Raw genomic sequence first — 19321 nt, forward strand, 5'->3', positions numbered from 1 at the left:
GATATGATTGTGGCAATGTGTGTTTGCCAAGAAAGGTCGCTGCAGAGGGTGACACTAAGATACCTAAACGATACCTACCTAAGGATACCTAAACTTCGTTCCGACGGAGTTAATAAGAGGTAAATTTCAGTAAAAAAATTCAGTCAAATTAATTCGCCGTAACTGCTATCCGTGGCATCTTTTTAGGCGCCTCACCTTTTAAAGCTCTGGTGAATTCCTCGCTTCGCCACCTGGTGTCAGCAGCCGCGATGTCTGAAGCCGTCGTCTGTGCGGCAAGCCAAGCGGTGACGGCCAATATTGACATACACTACCGTTGCCGGCTGTCTCTTCGATACTGTTAACCGCTGCCACGCCAGCTGCTCTTTCGCGTCCCTCGTTTTTGTAACCACCCAACATGAACGCGTCCCTGGCATCGCCACCTACCTGCGCGGGCATGGCCTCGACGTACGAATTTCGCTCGTCGAAAGCTGCATTGTGAACCTCCAATCCGTTTCAGCCATAAAACCGTGACCTGCGGACACCAAAAAGCAAAGGTAATTTTCTTTTTGTCTTCGTCTTGGACATTCTTAGTTCATAAGAACCTTCCGGTAAGGCCATGTCCTTAATGGCACTCGATGGAACTTCTCACACCGTACGCTGGTACAACCTATGCTTCCAAAGTTCGAAGTTTTTGGTCCCACGTCGTTTGCTTGTCGCCGTGCAATCGCAACCAGGTCCCCACTACCTAAGATTTTCATTTTATTAGTTTTATGTGCTACTCACGTTTTAACAAAGCTTCGCCAATGCACACTCTAGCTTAGATCTCAGCTTTGAATCCCTGACAGGGATGCTTTGCGTTCCTAACTTTTTCTGGCAGGGATTTAAAAGAGAGAAAAATATCTGGGCAGGAGTCTATCGGGAACGAACCTCAAAATCTGGCTGGCCTTGCAGCAAAACGCGTCATGAAACGTTTCATCTCGTTATGATTCAACAACGGTGTTGTGGCAAGCGTCCTCTCTAAATTTTGACAGCTTGTATGGTCGTAATACCACAGCAAAATAACGGGTTGCTTCAGATGCCTTTTAGGCTCACCGTATGTGCGAGGGTCTGTCACGGAGGCCCTACTCAGTACATCATTCTCCCTTGTCACAATTTTGAAAGGAAAGCTCACTCGTTTGCGCCCACAAACAGTACACGTGCGCACAGCTATCAACTACCACAAATGTATGCGCCACATAGCACGCGTCTACATCAGCTGTAATGTTATTAAGGCTGAAGAACAGTAGATGTCCGCGACCGTCGCTAACAACCACCTCGTGAAGACTTAGGGTATTCGGCTATTTGCCCCGCCCATCCTGATGGGAACTTCTTTCAAAGACGAAGTAATCAAGAGCAAAGATGTTGGCCTATCTCAAAGCAGAATTTATCTTCTAACGATGAAAAGTATAGGGCTAGAACATCGATCTGTAAATATGAGCAGACATGGTCGTCAGCAGGTCGGCCTATATATACGGTCCGCCTCCTGATCTAGGCGAACTGATCGGCGCTGGGCGAAGTGTTGTCTCTCCGATAGCTAAAAAAAACTTCTCTTGTTTACACCCATATCTGCATTCGCTGCTGTCTTTGCTTCGGCGGGCAAGTTTACTTTTGGCGGTGCCAATCGACATCTGCTAAACTTACGTACTTACCTTTGATTACACTCTCACTCCTTGTTTTCTCTGTGTTATTGATCATAGTGATGTTTTATCTCAGCAAATAAACTATAATCAATGATAGACCGCTCTCCGTTAGGCGTGCTGCTAATAAACCATGCGGCGGTGACACAATTAAAAAAAGTAAATGGAACTGCGTGTGCTCTTGCAAAACTGTAAAGATTAAGAAGCATGAAAACGTAGCCTGTAATGCTGGAAAAAGGGGATCACGTGTCGCGACTAGGGAATTTAGAGGCGAGTCTGAAGGCAGCCGGAATAACTTAGAATTTCGCACTGCTCACAATTGTGCATGCGAGTCGTTCTGTTTGGCAAGGAAATGCCCAAGAGTAATGTATTTCTGCCCACTCAAGTAGCCTGCGCTGCAGCAAATTCTAAAAGATGAAGTATATTTGCCATGCAGTATAGGAACGGTCAGAACGGCAGACACCTTCGCTCAGTTTTCTGCGCATTAATTAGCTGAACAGAAGATTAAACCCTCATATTGCATGAGCCGATGCAAGATGAACTAAGCTTCCCACTTTTAATGCGTATTACGCCGCAGTGTACAGCTGACACATGCGAAGACAATCGCCACTTTCAGGGCAGAAGTTCAGGACCGAAGTAAAGTAACGCAACAGTCGCTCTTGCCAACGCTTATCGATCTTAGCGATGCAGGTGGCCGTGGCTATAACACTTAGAAGGCGCGCAAAACAAGCCGGCTTCTGTGTGAAGATAATAACGCGCTTGAGCCTCTGTGTTATCGCCAGTGAGGGAATCGGTCTGGTGAAGTGCAATCCTTGCACCAGCCCAAGCAACCTGAAGGAACTGCAGATAATTTTGGTCATATCGGTCGTCAAAAGAGCGCCGTGATGTCAACATCCACTCAGGACAAGGTGCTTGTCCTAGTGTTCCAAGAGAAGTTATTTCCAAAATTATCGGCTTTTCTTCATTCAAGAGTCTTAGAGACGTTTTAAATTACAAAGCTTTGTGAAGAAATGCTTCCACGGAACAGGTTTGTCAGTTGGTCTGCCAGCAGAAATAATAACGTTACGTGTTGATGCTGAAACCGTTCTTGAGATCGCTGTACTGACAAATGCCGCAGCGCGGTGGCCTAGTGGTTTGACCATTCTCCATAAATGGGGATCGAACCCCGCACCATAGGTGCACCAGTGCTCCTGGTTTCAAATGAGTACAAGTTTTGCCATGGTCTGGTGCTCGGCTTCTCTGAGGTGAAATTCGTGCAAAATGGGCCGCTGGCCCCACCTTGAGTAGGCCAAAAATATCCTACGCTACGGCGCTCTTTAGACAAATCTGTCTTTGTGGAAATAAAACCGCTCAGCGATCATCATCATCATCATGTATTGTCGCGAGAGCAGTGATCAGTCTTTAACGAGCCAAGCGGAAGATTTTGACACGCAAGTAGCGCGGCTCCCGCAGCGGTTATCGCATGTGCCGCCTTGCAAGCGTCCGCGTTCCGTCGATATCTCCCTTAGGGTCACGCAGTCAGGGTGGCTACCTCACGACGGGAACATCACGTTCGGAAAGGTTACAAATTATCTGCGCAGTTTTAGTCGTCTGGTACGTCTCGGTTCCCTCGCAACGCAAAATGCTACACTGCTAGCATATTTTAGCACAGCAATTCGATATTTCCGGTTCCGTCTGGGTGACAAAAAACAGCATACACATGCAGAAACACAATGAGACACGTGTCTTTCCGAATCGAAAATTTAGTTTTACAAAACTTTACATTACCAAACTTGAAGATTTTCTCTCTTATCCTTTTTTTTTCGGTTACCTTTTGTTCTCCATACTGGCGTACAATTTACTGCATCAGCCTTTTCCCTTTACATAAAACGCAGAAAAGTAAAAGAAAACTTTTGCGCGTTTCTCGCTCGCTAATAAGAACTAAACATAAACGTAAAGCCACTTGCTTTTATTGCTTTTTTTTATTCCGTACTCACTGGCTGGCAGGGAAACATTGGAAGCTCAATGCTGCATGTGTGATTCCGTACTGTATCCCTCCGTGTAAAATTGCACGCACACGCAGCACTCTCATGAAGAAAGAATGCTTCGCGAGGCAGGAAATGTGATTACGGCGCAAAGGTCACGATAAGGAAGAGGAAGCTGTTATACCATCCGGTCCACATCCTGTGCCTGCTGAACGCATGATCGTCACCTTTTCAGGTCTATAACTGCTTCCTGTACTCAAAGTGAACGGAAGTTTGTCGAGAACTATTTATACTTAACGCTGGTACGATATCCAATACTTCGTCAAGCGGAAAAAATATAAAGGCAGAGCACAGTCGAAGCAGTGAAACATCTCTTGTTTTCATTCATGTGCCCAACTTCCGGGTAACTTCATTCCCCCGGCCCTATCAGAAGTACGAGAGAACCTCTGTGGCCCATCCGTACTATACGCGTCATTAGGTTGTGTCAATGCGAAAGCATTTCTTGTCTCATGGGTGGCGTGTACAGGACCTGTCGGTGCAGCGTGTCCGCACGAACTGACAGTCATCCATTACAAGGGTAATTAATAGAATAGAAGATTAAATATGTATGTAATCAGCATTACTTAATAACTAAGATACCAAAATGAATGATTAAATAGATATATAATTAATGTGATGAAATAATTAATTCGTTTAATTCTTCAGGTCATAACCAGTGATTTAATTAAATAGCGGTTCCACTTCCTAGAGCGTCTAGTAAGCACAAGAGTACTAATTAATCATCTAATTAACTGAATTAAAATGTAAATGAACGCATGAAGCAATGTCTAATTAATTGATTAATTAGATAAACAAGTAAATTCGATTCCGTTCAATCAAGCCACCAGATTTATTAATTTTGTAATAATTACTGACCGAATTATAATTTAGTTAATTAGTGAATTACATCACACGTTTGATGTATTTGGTTGAGTTAATTAGATAATTAATTAGTACTCTGTTGTGCTTACTAGACGCTCTAGCAACGGGACCCGCGTCTTCGGATGCGGTAGAACCGAGTAGAGCAAAAACACGACTTAGAAACGGCAAAGGCTTAAAGAAACGAACACGCTGCAACATAATCGGCAGCAGTGAGAGAAACGCTTTTGCATTACTTCACCTAAGCAGACTTAAGTGCACCCCTGGAATTTTTTTTCAGCGTGACAGTGATTACTGTAATTACTATATAATTCAAACTTTTTTTTCCATCTCGTAAAGAGCACCTACCAAAGCGTTCCAAAGCATTCTCAGCGAGAAGATCGTGATACAAAATCGACAACGCGCTCTTTAAAGCGTGTATGGGAGGAAGTGCTAATGCGAACCTAGGTTCGAATCCTGAAAACGTTCATTCATAAGTTGAGTTCTTGACAAGCCGTCGACCACGTGTTGCCTGGTAATGGTAGCCAACAACACAGAAGCAAACACGCACCAGCCGGGAAGTTTAACGACCCGGTCTCACGAACAAAAGCGTTTTGTGATTGTGAATTTGTGAACCAGGCTTCAAGTAGCAGCCATATTCAAATGTCTGATCCTACCCTTTTCAGGCCAAATAGCATTGTCACGAAGTGATGACTACAGTCCGGAGAGCAGAAAGGCTGCGAAAATGGTGTCTAAACAAAACTCTTTATTTGTGCTGACTTGAGCCCACAATGGACTGAATCACTCGGCGGCGGCGTAGCAACAAGCGTGCTCGGCGGTCGTCGAACAGAATGCCCGTCGTTGTCGGCCGTGCTCAATTTAAAGCTGATAGCGAACTTTCGAGATAAAGCGTGCAAAGTTACTAGAACATTCTGGAACAACGTAGAATCAGCTCTGCCTGGACGCGATCAATCGAAACAAATCTGGTCGCGTCTTGCATCGCAAACAAAGCGATAAAGCGGTGTGCCGGCAGCTTTGAAGAATGAACAAACACGGGAAAGATTCGCGGCATTACTCCCCTCTCAAAGAAGCATCGACCCGATGCAAATAATGGGACTAGCACCAAATAAATTTCTTTGCACGTAAGGAGCTAGGTTCCAAAATATTGGAACCGCCAAGAGACAAAAACTCGTCTACAGCTGCACCGCAGCAACAGGCTGATGATTTCACCGCCAATTTACCGCATTTTCTAAAGCCTCTTGCAGCAAAAATAATTGATCTGCAAGGAAAAAAGTTGGAAGGGACAGTTAAGCTCCGCTGTAAGGGTATGACGCGTTAGAGTTAACGGATTAATGTAGATATATGAGGCATCGGTGATTTTCAACTTAACAATCATATGTCTTTGATCGTCCTCATGCCTCTCCTGGCTCCTGGTGCAGCGGCTAAGCGATGCGCCACTGCCCTACGGTGGCAGGTGCTGCCACCGGTGGGGCTTGAGAGACCCAGGTTTCTCTTTCCGAGCAACCTCTCGCGTCCAATCATTACTTTAACTGCTACCACTCACCGTGGTCAGTTTGCTGCTAAGCAGGTCGGCAGGTTGTGATGACGCCACAAGACCGCGTGATCTAGGTGACCCACCTAGGTTGCTTCTCCAGGGATTTGTCGCTCAGAACGCCGACGACGGCGCCGAATTTTCTACAAAGCAGGACCATTAACCGTGTCTCGTTAAAAATGCTTTCCTGAATTCGCGTAGTTTACGCAGAACCTCGCCAACTATCTTTTTTTTTTCTGATTTACGTCAGTATAATGAAGCCACTGCTTCTTTTTTGGTGACGATGATGGAAGTGGACGCTGTTGGATTTCAGTCCGGTGGGTCAGCCGCTGTCGCCCAGAGGAAACGTCTTGGCCTCCCGAATGACACAAGCAGCTAGACCACCGTGGTGTACTCGGCCACCAGTGATGACCCTTCGGCTGACGACGGCTTCATCAGAGTTGTAAGCAAGAAGGCCAAACTGAGACTGTGCAAAGGTGAGGACTCGTCGTCGCCGACTACGTCCACGACCACTACGGTGCGAGGATCATCGCCACATACTGTCCTGTTTGCGCCAGAGACTCCCACCGAATATCTCAACCACATCAATAGGCCAGCCACGTCTGCGTTCCTGGAAGCTCGCGTCCCAGGAGCAATTAAAGATGTGAGGGTGAATTGTTTTAGGAATGTCGTCGCCATTGAAGTCATGGACCGGAATGCGCTTGAGAGTTTGAGCAACATCAGAACGCTCGGCGGCATCAGCGTTCATTCCCATGTCCTTCTAGGCAGTGGCTCTACGGCAGGCGTCATTTAAGACGCTGACCTAGCCATCCGCGACTCTGATATGCACACCTTGATTCAACCAGCTAGCGACGGTGTAGCCATACTGCAAACTCAGCGTCTTGGGAGGACAAAGTGCATCAAGTTGACCTTCCAATGGGACTGCATTCCAACGTACGTGAAGGTTGGGCACTTTCGGCATGCAGTTAGGCCTTTCGTCCCGAAGCCTCTCCAGTGCCGTGAATGCATGAAGATAGGACACGTGAGTAGTGTGTGCAATTTCCCCATCGTGTGCCCACAGTGTTCTCAGCAACACAGTGGCGATGCTTGCCGGGCAACAGTCCTTACGTGTACCAGTTACCACGGCCCTCATGACGCCGCCTCAAAAGATTGTCCTCGCATGAAAAGGGAACAGGCGATACTCAAACAAAGGACAAGAGGCACCTCCACTCACAGAGAAGCTGCCGCTAAGGTGCGACGACATCGTCGCCGTCGTCCCAGGCCTTCTAAAAATGTAGTGAGCATTGGAAAAGGTCGTCCAAGAATTTCCGCAACTAGTCCTCCCCCTCCGCATTCCACTTTAAGGAACGGGAGCCATATTACTGGCGAGGCAGAGACGGTTGTCGCAGACGGACCTTGGCCGACCCTGCCTGAGCTACACACGCCCGCAGTGACCAAGCAGGTATTGCGCACCCAGAGTACTGAGCCTGTCGCTAATCAAGCACAAGGCACAACTCCGATCCAAGACCAGGACCGACAAGTGACTTGGCCATCGCTCGAGAAGCACTGGACACCCTCAATGATAGAACTGTCACCGCGCACCCAGTGCGTTGAGCCTACTGCTGGTCGGGTAGTGGGTCAGAAAGCGGCCCAAGTCGCAGACGAGCAAGTAATTGCAATGCTGAAGCCAATCGTGAATGCCATGCGTGTGCTGCTTTCCAGCTTGCACATGAGAGCTGCACAGAATGCACTGCAGATGCTGGATTTGTTGAATCCAGTGCTTGCAGCTGCCCAATAGCTGGCGCGACACATCTTCTAGCCTCATTGTTCCGAGAAGTCCGATGCTTACGTTGTCATCAACGTTATCAGCCGCAATGGCAAGCAGCCTTTCTGTACACTGGAACGTCTGCGCTGCCTGTTTGCCTCGTATTAGTGATGGAGGACTGAAGATGTGTTCTACTCAGGTCGAAGCGTTCTGCTTCCCTAAATATGTGAAGGCTACAGCCGCGGTGACCTGTGACATTAAGTGTGTTTGTCACGGTTTGTCGTGCTAGATAAAGACCACATTGCTCTACTTCTTAATCTTTTACTCCCCCCCGCCCCCCCCTCATCCCTCTCCCCCAGTGCAGGGTAGACAACCGGAACATTCTTCTGGTTAACTTCCCTGCCTTTCTTCTACCACTTTTCTCTCTCGCCAACTATCCGTAATTGACCCCGACTGGCGTGAAACACACGGTGCGCGTCTGCTGACCCCAAATACGCAGTTTCGACCCCGTCGCGGCGGTCGCATTGCGATGGATTAGAAATACATGTTAAAGAACCCCATCAGGTCGAAATATCCGTAGCCTTCCACTACGTCGTCCTTTATAGCCTCAGTGTCTTTAGGACGTGAAACCCTATAAAACCATAAGTATACCAAGGAGGGAATTTTCGACGAGCTAGTTGGGGCATGACGTAAGCGCTTGTGCAGTCAGCACTTGCAGTTTGGTCTCGTCCTTGATTTCAACAATGTTTCCATCACTTAACAAGATATATACCCTGGAACACTGTTTATTCGCATGCCTGCAGCGGCTCTCACCACGTACTTCTAACCATCACCCCCGCACACTTCCTAAAACGCTTCGCTAGCTTGATCACCAGCTGAGCTCGGCGAGTCAGGACTAAACAGTTTTGAGCACCTAAGTGGTGTGTTACGAATAAGGTCCTCGGTGCACGTTAAAAAATCCAGGTAGTGGAAATTATCCGGTGCCCTCCACTACGGCGTTCCTGATAACCTCAGTCGCTTTGGGATGTTCAAACCCTTAAACCAAACCGAGCAAACTCCTTTGTTTCTATTTCTCCCTTCGCGACAGTGTTCGCTGCTTTCCATACTGCGTTGAAGCTAAGGCAGGCTCAGTATCCCTGGCGCCCCCACTGCGTGGGACTCAATATTGCATTATTTTCCTCACGCAGATGAGTGCAATGGAGATCGTCGTGACACCAGCAGAAGACGCGCCCTTGGTCAGCGAACCGCGCGACGACAGCCGACACTCGTCCGATTCGAGCAGTTCTCCGCCGCCCACCGTGCGTAGCAACAACAGTTACGTGGGCATCCGCTCGAGCGTGTTCCTGGACATGCACAGCCCCATGGAGGTGTCCACGTCGGTAGTGCTCAGCTTCTGTCGCAAGAGCGTGCTCCGCCACTACTTCCGGCTCCTCTCCTTGGTCGGCTGGCGACCCCTGGTGGAGACCGGCGAGCGGGAGAGCTGTCAGACCCCGTTGCGGGCGTTCAACGTGACGTACAACCTGGTCATCTCCGTCGTCCTAATCCTGGGGCATGTGCTTCAGTACGCGTCCTGCTACCGCAGGGACGGCATAATAAACTACAGGTCGCAGGAGAGCCAGTCCTCATCCCTCAAGGACCACGGATGGGTCCAGAACACTGACGTGGTAATATTTTGTTGCTTTCGCGAAAGGTTGGGGTCACGAGGTTGACGGATTCCGGTCTAGAGTACTAACGCAACATTGTAAAATATTTGTACCACGGTTTTATACATACGTATAAGTCGGATTTTTTTCTTTTTCCACGAGCATAGGGCTTACATTGCAGGAGTGGTTTAGTATAGACTAAAAGATTCGAACACCTAAGCCAGAGTACACTAAGAAGGAAAGGTGGCGTTATTTTTGTAGGCTATCGATAGAAAGCCTCGTTCCTACATATAGTATAATGGTTTCGAATTTTTCATTCATCGGAAGCAATTTTCAAAGGGACAGTCGTGTTTAGAATGTTAAAAATTTCATCTCGTTCACTGCTACGCATATATTTCGGCACCCAGAATAGGTCTTCCCCTTGTTATTTTTCGATTACCGTCACGTGTAAGAAATTTTTGCAGTGAGCCTGCGTATAATGACGGCGCTTGAAACCAACACGATTCATTAATTGCCTGACGTGGATGCACAAAAAAGTGAAACCATTGTCTGCGGTTTTCACCCGCCGCGGTGGCTCAGTGGTGAGGGCGCTCGACTACTGATCCAGAGTTCCCGGGTTCGAACCCGACCGCGGCGGCTGCGTTTTTATGGAGGCAAAACGCTAAGGCGCCCGTGTGCTGTGCGATGTCAGTGCGCGTTAAAGATCCCCAGGTGGTCGAAATTATTACGGAGCCCTCCACTACGGCACCTCTTCCTTCCTTTCTTCTTTCACTCCCTCCTTTATCCCTTCCCTTACGGCGCGGTTCAGGTGTCCAACGATATATGAGACATACTGCGCCATTTCCTTTCCCCAATACCAATTATTATTATTATTATTGTCTGCGGTTTTCAGATGAGCGAGAGTTGTGGGATGCATGCACTCAGTGCTTGTCATATACTGATTTGCAGACCTGCGGCGGAAGCTGGTTTGCCGTGTACATACTGCCCGCGGCGATGCAGATCATCGCCTACATCGTCGCCCTCACGCACATGCGCTCCCACGAAAGCGAACAGTTCCAGGCACTCTTGGAAAAAGTCTTCCTGCAACTGACAGTCACCGACGTCTGGAACGTAGCCAAGAAGCGCATAACGCGCCGACTGCACGCCGTCTACGCCGCCGGCATCCTCTGGATCGTCGCGTCCCTGGCGTCGCAAGTGCTCAACATCTATGCCGGTGGCCCGCTCAACTTCGAGCGGATCCACGTTGCCGAGGACGATCGCAGCGTGCACTACTTCCTGCTCATGTCGCTCGTGCTGATGCTGCTCTTCCACGACATCGTCAGCATGACCATCGCCACGAGCTACGCCATCCACTGCCAGCTCGTGCTCGTCTACCTACAGAACATGTCGCAGGCCATACGCGAGAAGCGGATCACCTTCCTGGAGTTCTTTAAAGGCGTCGAAGAAGCCCGCAAGAGCGTCAAGTATCTCAACCAGCGGCAAGCGCTGGGGGTCACTCTGCAGTTGACCTGGGTCGCCTCGAGAACGGTGCTCTGCTTCTACGCCCTGCTGGGTACGCCGTGGAGGCAGTGGGGCCGCTTCCTGGCCGCTTGGCTCAACGTTTTCGTCTGGCTCTCGCTAGTCCTCATCCCGCTGGTCCAAGCCAGCCGCCTCAGCTCGACGTGCAATCACGTCAGGGAAGTGGGCCTCGAGCTGATGGCGCGCCCCTTTGGCTACGGCAGCGCCCCGCAGTCCGAGCTGGACACGTTCCTCCTCTTCACGTCGTCCCTGAGGATGCAGGCCAAGCTCTGCGCCCTCCCGATAACCAAGCGCACGGTCATCTTTGTGTTCTTGCTCATAGGGCTGTGCTTGTTCATATCTGTACAGTTGGACGTCGTTCACTTCAAGCCGTAGCGAGTTTATTTAATCTTATAGCGCTGAGGCTAAATGTTTGCGTAGTTCCGTTATTTTGTTACCTTCTTTTTCTCCTTTTCTAAATGTTAAAGAAGTTCATTGCAACGAAGCTACACCTGCAGCGTGTTCGCAAGAAGGAAACTGCTTAAATGAACTGCGTCCGGAGCTTCCCCAGTGATGCGCCTGGAATCCGGTGATCAATGTTTATTGTTCCTAGACCCTTTTAATTGATTCGTTGCCAAGTTAGCTAATTTTGCATCTGTGCAACCTGTTAGTCGTATTCGTTTTATCGCGTGCTTTTAACTGTACTGTCATAACCTTATTCCTGTTTTTAAAGCAGATTAAAACGTTTTACAACCACTTTAATGTGAAGTTTTGCATGCGTAAGTGTTGGTGTTAATAGCACTTCTTTTGGTGCAACGACCAAGCAGGCAAGTTTCATCCAGATGTTATTTACTGTGCTACTGAGACACGATAACTATTCGGTGGTATTTATAAAGTTAGACTACCCACCTTGCTGGCTTTGCCCTACGTAGCCGAAGTATAACAGCGTTCATTTAAAATACAGCTAGAATAGTAAATAAAACACGATATATACGTAGGTGTTAATATTATAACGCAAGTGCGCTCCATTTATATTTTTGATCGCTGGTGCATGTGTGACCGTACATTCACTGAACTGATGTGACGTTTCCACTTTAGAGTTTGTACTCACGTGCGTGTTCAAGTTTCGGTCATTGCAGCGGCGATGTCGGAGCCACGCGGCCTCTTTCTGAAGCAGCGAGCCGCTGATGGCTCCTCGTAGAACGGGCGACCTCAGCCATTTGGAGAGTGAAGATATGTGTGAAAAATGTGAATATTTTGCTATTCACGACGTGCGTATCAATGAACGTTCGAGAGGGCAAACATGGTGTTCCTGCCACTAAGTAAAAAGTGCAAAAAGCAGTGATTAAACGCGCTGGGCAGGATAGTAAGGCTTTTGAGCCCTATAACCTGTGCGTTTCTCGGCGACGTGCTTTTTGACACCACGAACCCCGTCGTGAATACATTCCTGCTCGGATTTTTGTTCTTGCGACGGTGGTAAAGAATTCCAGCTGCATGAAAGCAGTACAGTGTTTGAACACTGAAATGCTGTGAAGTATATGCGGGATATTTTGTGGCGAACGTTTGCAGCAGAAGAACATTTTTTTCTTTCATTCCCGTATGCATATCACTGCATTGCAGCTGTTCGTTACGGCTCGCATTCAGCTTCTGTCGATTCACGTCTAGATTAAACGCGATTTTTTGGCCGCATCGTGATTGCAAAATGGCGCTATGAATGGCAATGGTTTCGCAGTACTATTTTTGTTTTTGGGATGTAATGCACAAAGTGGCTGAATGACCGCAAAAATTTCTTGACAACTGTCGTCTTTTCCCTCGATCACGATGTTTTTCCTCCGCTAGTAGAAAACACAGTTAGAACGCTAATTTCGGCGTTCTCTTAATGTGAAATGATCATCTGGTTGCCGCTTCAAACCACAGTATGCATTGCCTGTTCAATTACCACATATGTACACATGCCCAACGTACGCTGCAGAAAAACTAGCCGAGATGCTTAGCATAAGATCCACGCAGATACACATGCCGTATATATGCGGGTAAGCGCCGGCCTCGTGCAGGCGCCAAATACAGGGTCAGACTGCATGGGCCAATGTAGTACTTCCTTCATACTACAGCTTAAAAACTGAACTGTAGAATTCCGCTGTAGGGTAAGGGCCGAAAACCGCCAAAATTGCAAGAAGAGAAATTGCCGCTGTTACCACCATATATACTGTAATCGACGCATAAAAACACGCCGAAAGAAAAAGAAAGTTAACACTGAGAAACACTATAGCTTAAATGCTTGTCACACTTTACTGAGCCGAGTTTGGTGCATGTGTCAACAATGACGGAGTTTTCGTGGCACAAGTGAAATAGCAATTTAATGCTCATATGTATGAACATTTATTTCGAGCCTGTAATGCAGCCAAACTAAAGCATAATGCTCTTATTATTGTCTGAAGCTGACTTACTGCTGCTTATCTAGACACTAAATATCGAACGAAAGATGCCACAACGTCAGTAAGCCGCTTTGCTCCGAATAAGGTTCATGGTAGTGATTTCCAGTTCATGTCCCAGGGGAGGAGGAGGAGGAAGAAGAGGAAAGGCAGGGAGGTTATCCGGAAGGTTAGCCGGTTTATGTCCCCCAATCGACCGAATAAGGTTCATGGTCGTGATTTTCAGTTCATGTCCCGAGGGGGGGGGGGGGGGGGGAGAGAGAAGAGGAGGAAAGGAAGGGAGGTTATCCAGAAGGTTAACCGGTTTGTGCCCCCCAATCGACCGAATAAGGTTCATGGTAGTGATTTCCAGTTCATGCCCAGGGGAGGAGGAGGAGGAAGAAGAGGAAAGGCAGGGAGGTTATCCGGAAGGTTAACCGGTTTGTGCCCCCCAATTCTTGGCCAATCCCCTTGTGTGGGCATGTGCCATTTTGTATGGGCAACAACAACAATAACCGGAAGAATAATCGGTTTGCTACCCTGCACGTAGGGTAAGGGGTAACGGGATAAAAAATTAAAGCGCAAGGAGAGTCACTATGCAAAGTCAGCGTTCGTTAAAGTCACAGCCTATCGTGCGGGCCAGAAGTTCGCAAGAAGCGGAGCAGTGCCTTCGAGGCCTTCACCACCGACGATCGCCGCGGCCAGTGGCCGAGAATCTTCCTTTCTGTCAGTGGGCAGGGATCTATACGCTCCAGGGCACGGCAGAGCGACTGCCTTTCGGCGCTATAGGCAGGGCAGTCACAAAGAATGTGGGCTATAGTCTCGTCATACCCGCAGATGGCACATGCAAGGCTATCAGCCATACCGATTAAGAACGAATAATGGTTGGTGAAAGCTACACCAAGCCACAGCCGACACAGCAAAGTTTCTTTACGTCGTGGTGGGCCGGATTGAAGCCACGGTAGCCATTGGTAGATAATGTAGTGCCCTTATTTATGGCACAGTGATGTAGTTGTCGGATTTCCACGATCAGTTGTTCATGGACTCCACAGCGAAAAGAAGTTTGTAAGCCTTGGAGGGCAGCTTTGGAGTCGGTGAAAATAGACCACTGTTGAGGGCGCTTGTGATTGATGTGTTCAATGGCGACACGAAGAGCAGTAAGTTCTTCACCCGTCGAAGAAGTCTGGTGAGCTATCCCAACTCTAATTTCTGTAGTCCTTGCGGGGGTGACCACGGAGTCCGAAGAACTGGTAAGGTTCACTGAGCCGTCGGTGTAGACGTGCACTCGGTTTGCATGGTACTCATGGAAATATTCAAGAGTGACTTTTTTTAGTTATATCGGCGATAAATCGATCTTCTTGATGCCATGTACTGAAAGAAGCACGCGGGGATTGTGCAGGCTCCAAAGAGGCGAGGACAGCCTAGAGGCGGGTGTAAACTGGGACGGAAGAATGGCGCGATGTGCATCAATGGCGTTTGTAAACGATGTGTGCGGCCTGGTAATAGGTAGACTGGCAAGATAGTGAGAGGGAACCCGGGATATGCGTCGAAAATGTCTCCTCAGTGCGTCAACTGCTAGGTCGGTAGGGATTGGATGCTTCTGGGCGATGAGTACAGATGCGGCCGTAGAGGCACATTTCATCAGTATTGGACAAACTATGCACCTCCCCATTCATATGAGGGAAAGCTGCTGCCTTCCTTGAGCTCCACACACCCGTGTGCATGCTTTGCGGTTGCACCGCTAGCTAAGCTGGTATATCTGACGGGCACTGATTGTTATTCACTGTTATCAGTACCTTAAGTAAGTTATCGATAAAGAGAATACAGAAAGAAAAAAGCTCCGATGTCGGGTGATCTTGACAGTGCAGTACTCAGGGAAGTTGATATGCAACTCCCATTTATTCAGCCCCTAAGGCTAATAGATTTCTTATTTTATCTTTTTCTGTCCTCCCTATACACTCGTATATACGCCGCCACCACGTGGCCTCCCCTCCACTCCAACCTACGCTTCGTCTCTCTCTATTGTCACAATCATCCCTCGACACAGACCATTGTCTACACAGATACCGCCCCATCAACAGGCAGAGGCATACGCGTTAATGACCTTCATTGCAGGCACGCCATCATGGCACAAACTCTACACCTTTACTTCTCTGCTTCCCCAACAACCACTAGCTCGCTAATAAGCGCATAGAGGATTCTAAATGGTCGTGGAGATCATATTTATGAGCATACAAGATCTCACAGTAATCGAACCAAGCAATCAAGGCTGCACACAAACTACACAGACTCCATGACGCCGCCGCTGTGGCTGAGTGGTTATGGCGTTTGGCTGCTGGCCCGAAAGACGCGGGTTCGATCCCGGCAGCGACATCACGCACCGCGCCCCTGCCTGTCTCGTTCCTTCTTCGTTCGCGTCTCTAGCGCTGTTTTTTTATAATGCAAAAATACCAACTAGCCCTGCAAAACCCCTCCTCTTTTCCGCCGACATGGGAAGACGCCCTTCAGCACAAACGCAGCATCAGCACCTACAGGGAGTGTATATTATTTCTCCCCTGATCCTCTCTTCCTGTCCCCTCACCTCTTTCATTTCATTTCTCCATTCTGCCTGCTATCCTTTATTTCCACTGCCCCAGCTCAAGTGCTTCAGTATTGATGGCAGATGCCCGGGCTATAGCAAAAATCTTTTCCTTCCTTTTTATTATTATTTTATTAAAAAACCACTTACTTCTACTACCTACAAGGACGTCAGGCAGGCACTCCAAGCACTACCCTTTCCCCACCCGCCCTACCGGTACCATCAATCCGCCTACTGCGCAAAATACTATACATCTCACTCCAGCCCAGTGTTACACGTCCATTATCACTTCTGGACCACCCCAGCCGCAGCCTGCCCAAGCAGCCTTGAATCCTACATAAACCTTGAGAATTGTCTCTAAACACACAATCGGGCGTCCCTCGCAGCCTGAGTAGCTTTGGGACGTTAAACCCCCATAAACCAAACAATCCCCCTCCCCCACACCATTTCCCATTCCCCCGGGAACCCCTAGTTGACCTCGGACTATAGTTAAGCTTGCGTTTACACAAATTAGCTGATTGGTGCCTTCTCTCTCTACCACTTGACAAGCAGCGCAGCTGTGGCGGCTGCGGAGGACATCGACCTTGGAGCCAGACAAGGGAAAAGATATGTGTGGTTGCCTCTAATATTTACGAGATTGGTTCGGGAATGAGCACCATAAAGCATTCCGTACATTTGCTCTTTGACTTTTATGCCCATCAAGGTGAGCTGCAAAAGCGCGTTCATGACCTGAGTCAGATTCGAAGAGAAACGTTTCGATTCTTGTACTCTGTGGCTTTAATCTATTCTGTCATACGCCGTACCAACCGTCAGATAAAACCAGTGAAAACAGGTTTGAGACAGTCCTCCTCTTGATATTTTAGTGTCAGTCGTTAAGATGTTCCCAGGTAGCCCCAAACATTAAGGTAATGTTACAAAGTTTTTATGTAATCTACATGTCGTTGTGAAACGTTATTTTAATATGAAAACTCACAACGTTGCATGATGTTCGTAAATATTAATTTACATTGAAAGTAAACATTGTGCTAATGCTGTGTTTTAATGTTTTGTTACAAATTAACAAATAGTGATTTATGTCGTATTGTGATCATTAGTTTAATGTTCAAAATAAACATTGGTCTAATATTGTGTTTTAAATGTTATATAATGATAATAATGATAATAATAATTGCGCTTTGGGGAAAGGAAAATGGCGCAGTATCTGTCTCATATATCGTTGGACACCTGAACCGCGCCGTAAGGGAAGGGATAAAGGAGGGAGTGAAAGAAGAAAGGAAGAAAGAGGTGCCGTAGTGGAGGGCTGCGGAATAATTTCGACCACCGGGGGATAAATCATAAATATAAAACAACATTACAGATTAATTTCAAGCATCGTGTTCCAGACCTTTTGCCACGGTCCTTGAAGAAAAGATGATCGGCAACTGCCAGTACACCCGCCACGGTGACTCTGTGGTTAAGGCGCTCGACTACTGATCCGGAGTATCCGGGTTCGAACCCGACCGCGGGGGCCGCGTTTCGTTGGAGGCGAAACGCAAAAGCGCCCGTGGGCTGTGCGATGTCAGTACACTTCAAAGGTCCCCAGGTGGTCGAAATTATTCCGGAGCCCTACACTTGCACCTCTTTCTTCCTTTCTGCACTCATTCCCTCCTTTATCCGTTCCCTTACTGCGCGGTTCAGGTGTCCGCCGAGATGTGAGTGGTTATGGCGCTCGGCTGCTGGCCCGAAAGACGCGGTTTCGATCCCGGCCGTGGTGGTCGAATTTCGATGAAGGCGAAATTCTAGAGGCCCGTGTACTGTGCGATGTTAGTGCACGTTAAAGAATCCCAGGTGGTCGAAATTCCCGGAGCCCTTCACTACGGCGTCTCTCATAGCCTAAGTCGCTTTGGGACGTTAAACCCCCATAAACCAAACCATTTTCATTTTCTGCCAGTACCTTGCTTACTGCCCATTAACCACTATAACTGATGGCTTGAACACACAAGTGACTCCATGATATCCGTTCGAAAGTGAGTGAGTGAGTGAGTGAGTGAGTGAGTGAGTGAGTGAGTGAGTGAGTGAGTGAGTGAGTGAGTGAGTGAGTGAGTGAGTGAGTGAGTGAGTGAGTGAGTGAGTGAGTGAGTGAGTGAGTGAGTGAGTGAGTGATCCATGTGCATGAAAAAACAAACTGCGATATAATCGTCACTTCGTCATTTCAATTCACTACAACGCCAAAACCGGCCTGCCTCAAGAGCCGGAATCACAACGAGTGAAGAAGCAGGGATTATTTTGCAGTTTTCTTCCTGCTTCACTGTACATAAGACGCCGCTCGGCTGCTGAAACAGAAACACGTGAGAGACGAGATTAGTCTATCATATTAGAAAAACTTACATTAATGTTATTTAAACGTTTTATTAAGGTAAAAACAAGTCTATCCCATTGTTTATTTGTAGCCTTTCAGAGACATTGTTTTAACTTTTCGGTGCTACCTGGGTTATGCAGATATCGCGTCACCCTCGTTGTTAGGCTTTACAAATCGTTGATTAAGATGCGTGTACCTTCACGATTGGCGGGCCTGCCTGTTCTTTTGCAAGGTTAGTCTATCATTTTAGAAAAACTTCCATTAATGTTATTTAAACGTTTTATTAAGGTAAAGACAAGGCTATTTCATTGTTAATTTGTAACCTTTCAGAAACATTGTTGTAACTTTTCGGTGCTACCTGGGTTATGCAGATATCGCGTCGTTCAGAAGAAATGACGTCATAATCAGAACTGTCACCAGCCATGTGACATCAATTGCCACGTGCCCCAATAATTGTCAGTGGGGTCATATCAGCGACAAAATACTCACACATAGGCTTGATTCCTTTGCACATACGTGACCCGCATGACTCCCTTCAAAGCTCACGCTGACTCGTACGTGTCACATTACGTCAGCGCACCTCCAAGGATTATAAACATGATAGACATCGTTCGTACACATCAATCACCACATGGTATTCGCCTACTAGCGCTAAATAATTTATAATAAGATTTCGTCTCTCATCCGTTTTGGGTTCGATCCCGGCCGCGGCGGTCGAATTTCGATGGAGGCGAAATTCTAGAGGCCCGTGTACTGTGCGATGTCAGTGCACGTTAAAGAACCCCAGGTGGTCGAAATCTCCGGAGCCCTTCACTACGGCGTCTCTCATAGCCTGAGTTGCTTTGGGACGTTAAACCCCTATAAACCAAACCAAACCAAACCATCATCCGTTTTGGTTTCGGTTTCCTCATTTTAGTGATAGATGTGCATGAAAGACAAACTGCGATATAATGGTCACTTCCTCATTTTAATTCACTGCAACGCCAAAATTGGCCTGCCTCAAGAGCCGGAATCACAACGAGTGAAGAAGCACGCATTATTT

The 19321-nt window shown here is 47.7% G+C and overlaps 1 protein-coding gene across 1 annotated transcript; it reads left to right on the forward strand.

The window, feature by feature from the left end:
- Positions 1-8999: 8999 nt before the first annotated feature.
- Positions 9000-11635, forward strand: LOC144129901 (uncharacterized). Its single transcript, XM_077663960.1, has 2 exons — positions 9000-9476; positions 10404-11635. Exons 1-2 carry the CDS (start codon positions 9000-9002, stop codon positions 11346-11348), a joined length of 1422 nt encoding a protein of 473 aa, XP_077520086.1. The 3' UTR covers positions 11349-11635.
- Positions 11636-19321: the final 7686 nt, after the last annotated feature.

This window comes from Amblyomma americanum, chromosome 4 (assembly GCF_052857255.1).
Source record: "Amblyomma americanum isolate KBUSLIRL-KWMA chromosome 4, ASM5285725v1, whole genome shotgun sequence".
NCBI lineage: Eukaryota > Metazoa > Arthropoda > Arachnida > Ixodida > Ixodidae > Amblyomma > Amblyomma americanum.

Coding starts and splice junctions, on each gene's coding strand:
- LOC144129901 (XM_077663960.1), top strand. CDS start 9,000: ATGAGTGCAATGGAGATCGTCGTGACACCAGCAGAAGACGCGCCCTTG. Junction 9,477..10,403: donor GGGTCCAGAACACTGACGTG/GTAATATTTTGT, acceptor ACTGATTTGCAG/ACCTGCGGCGGAAGCTGGTT.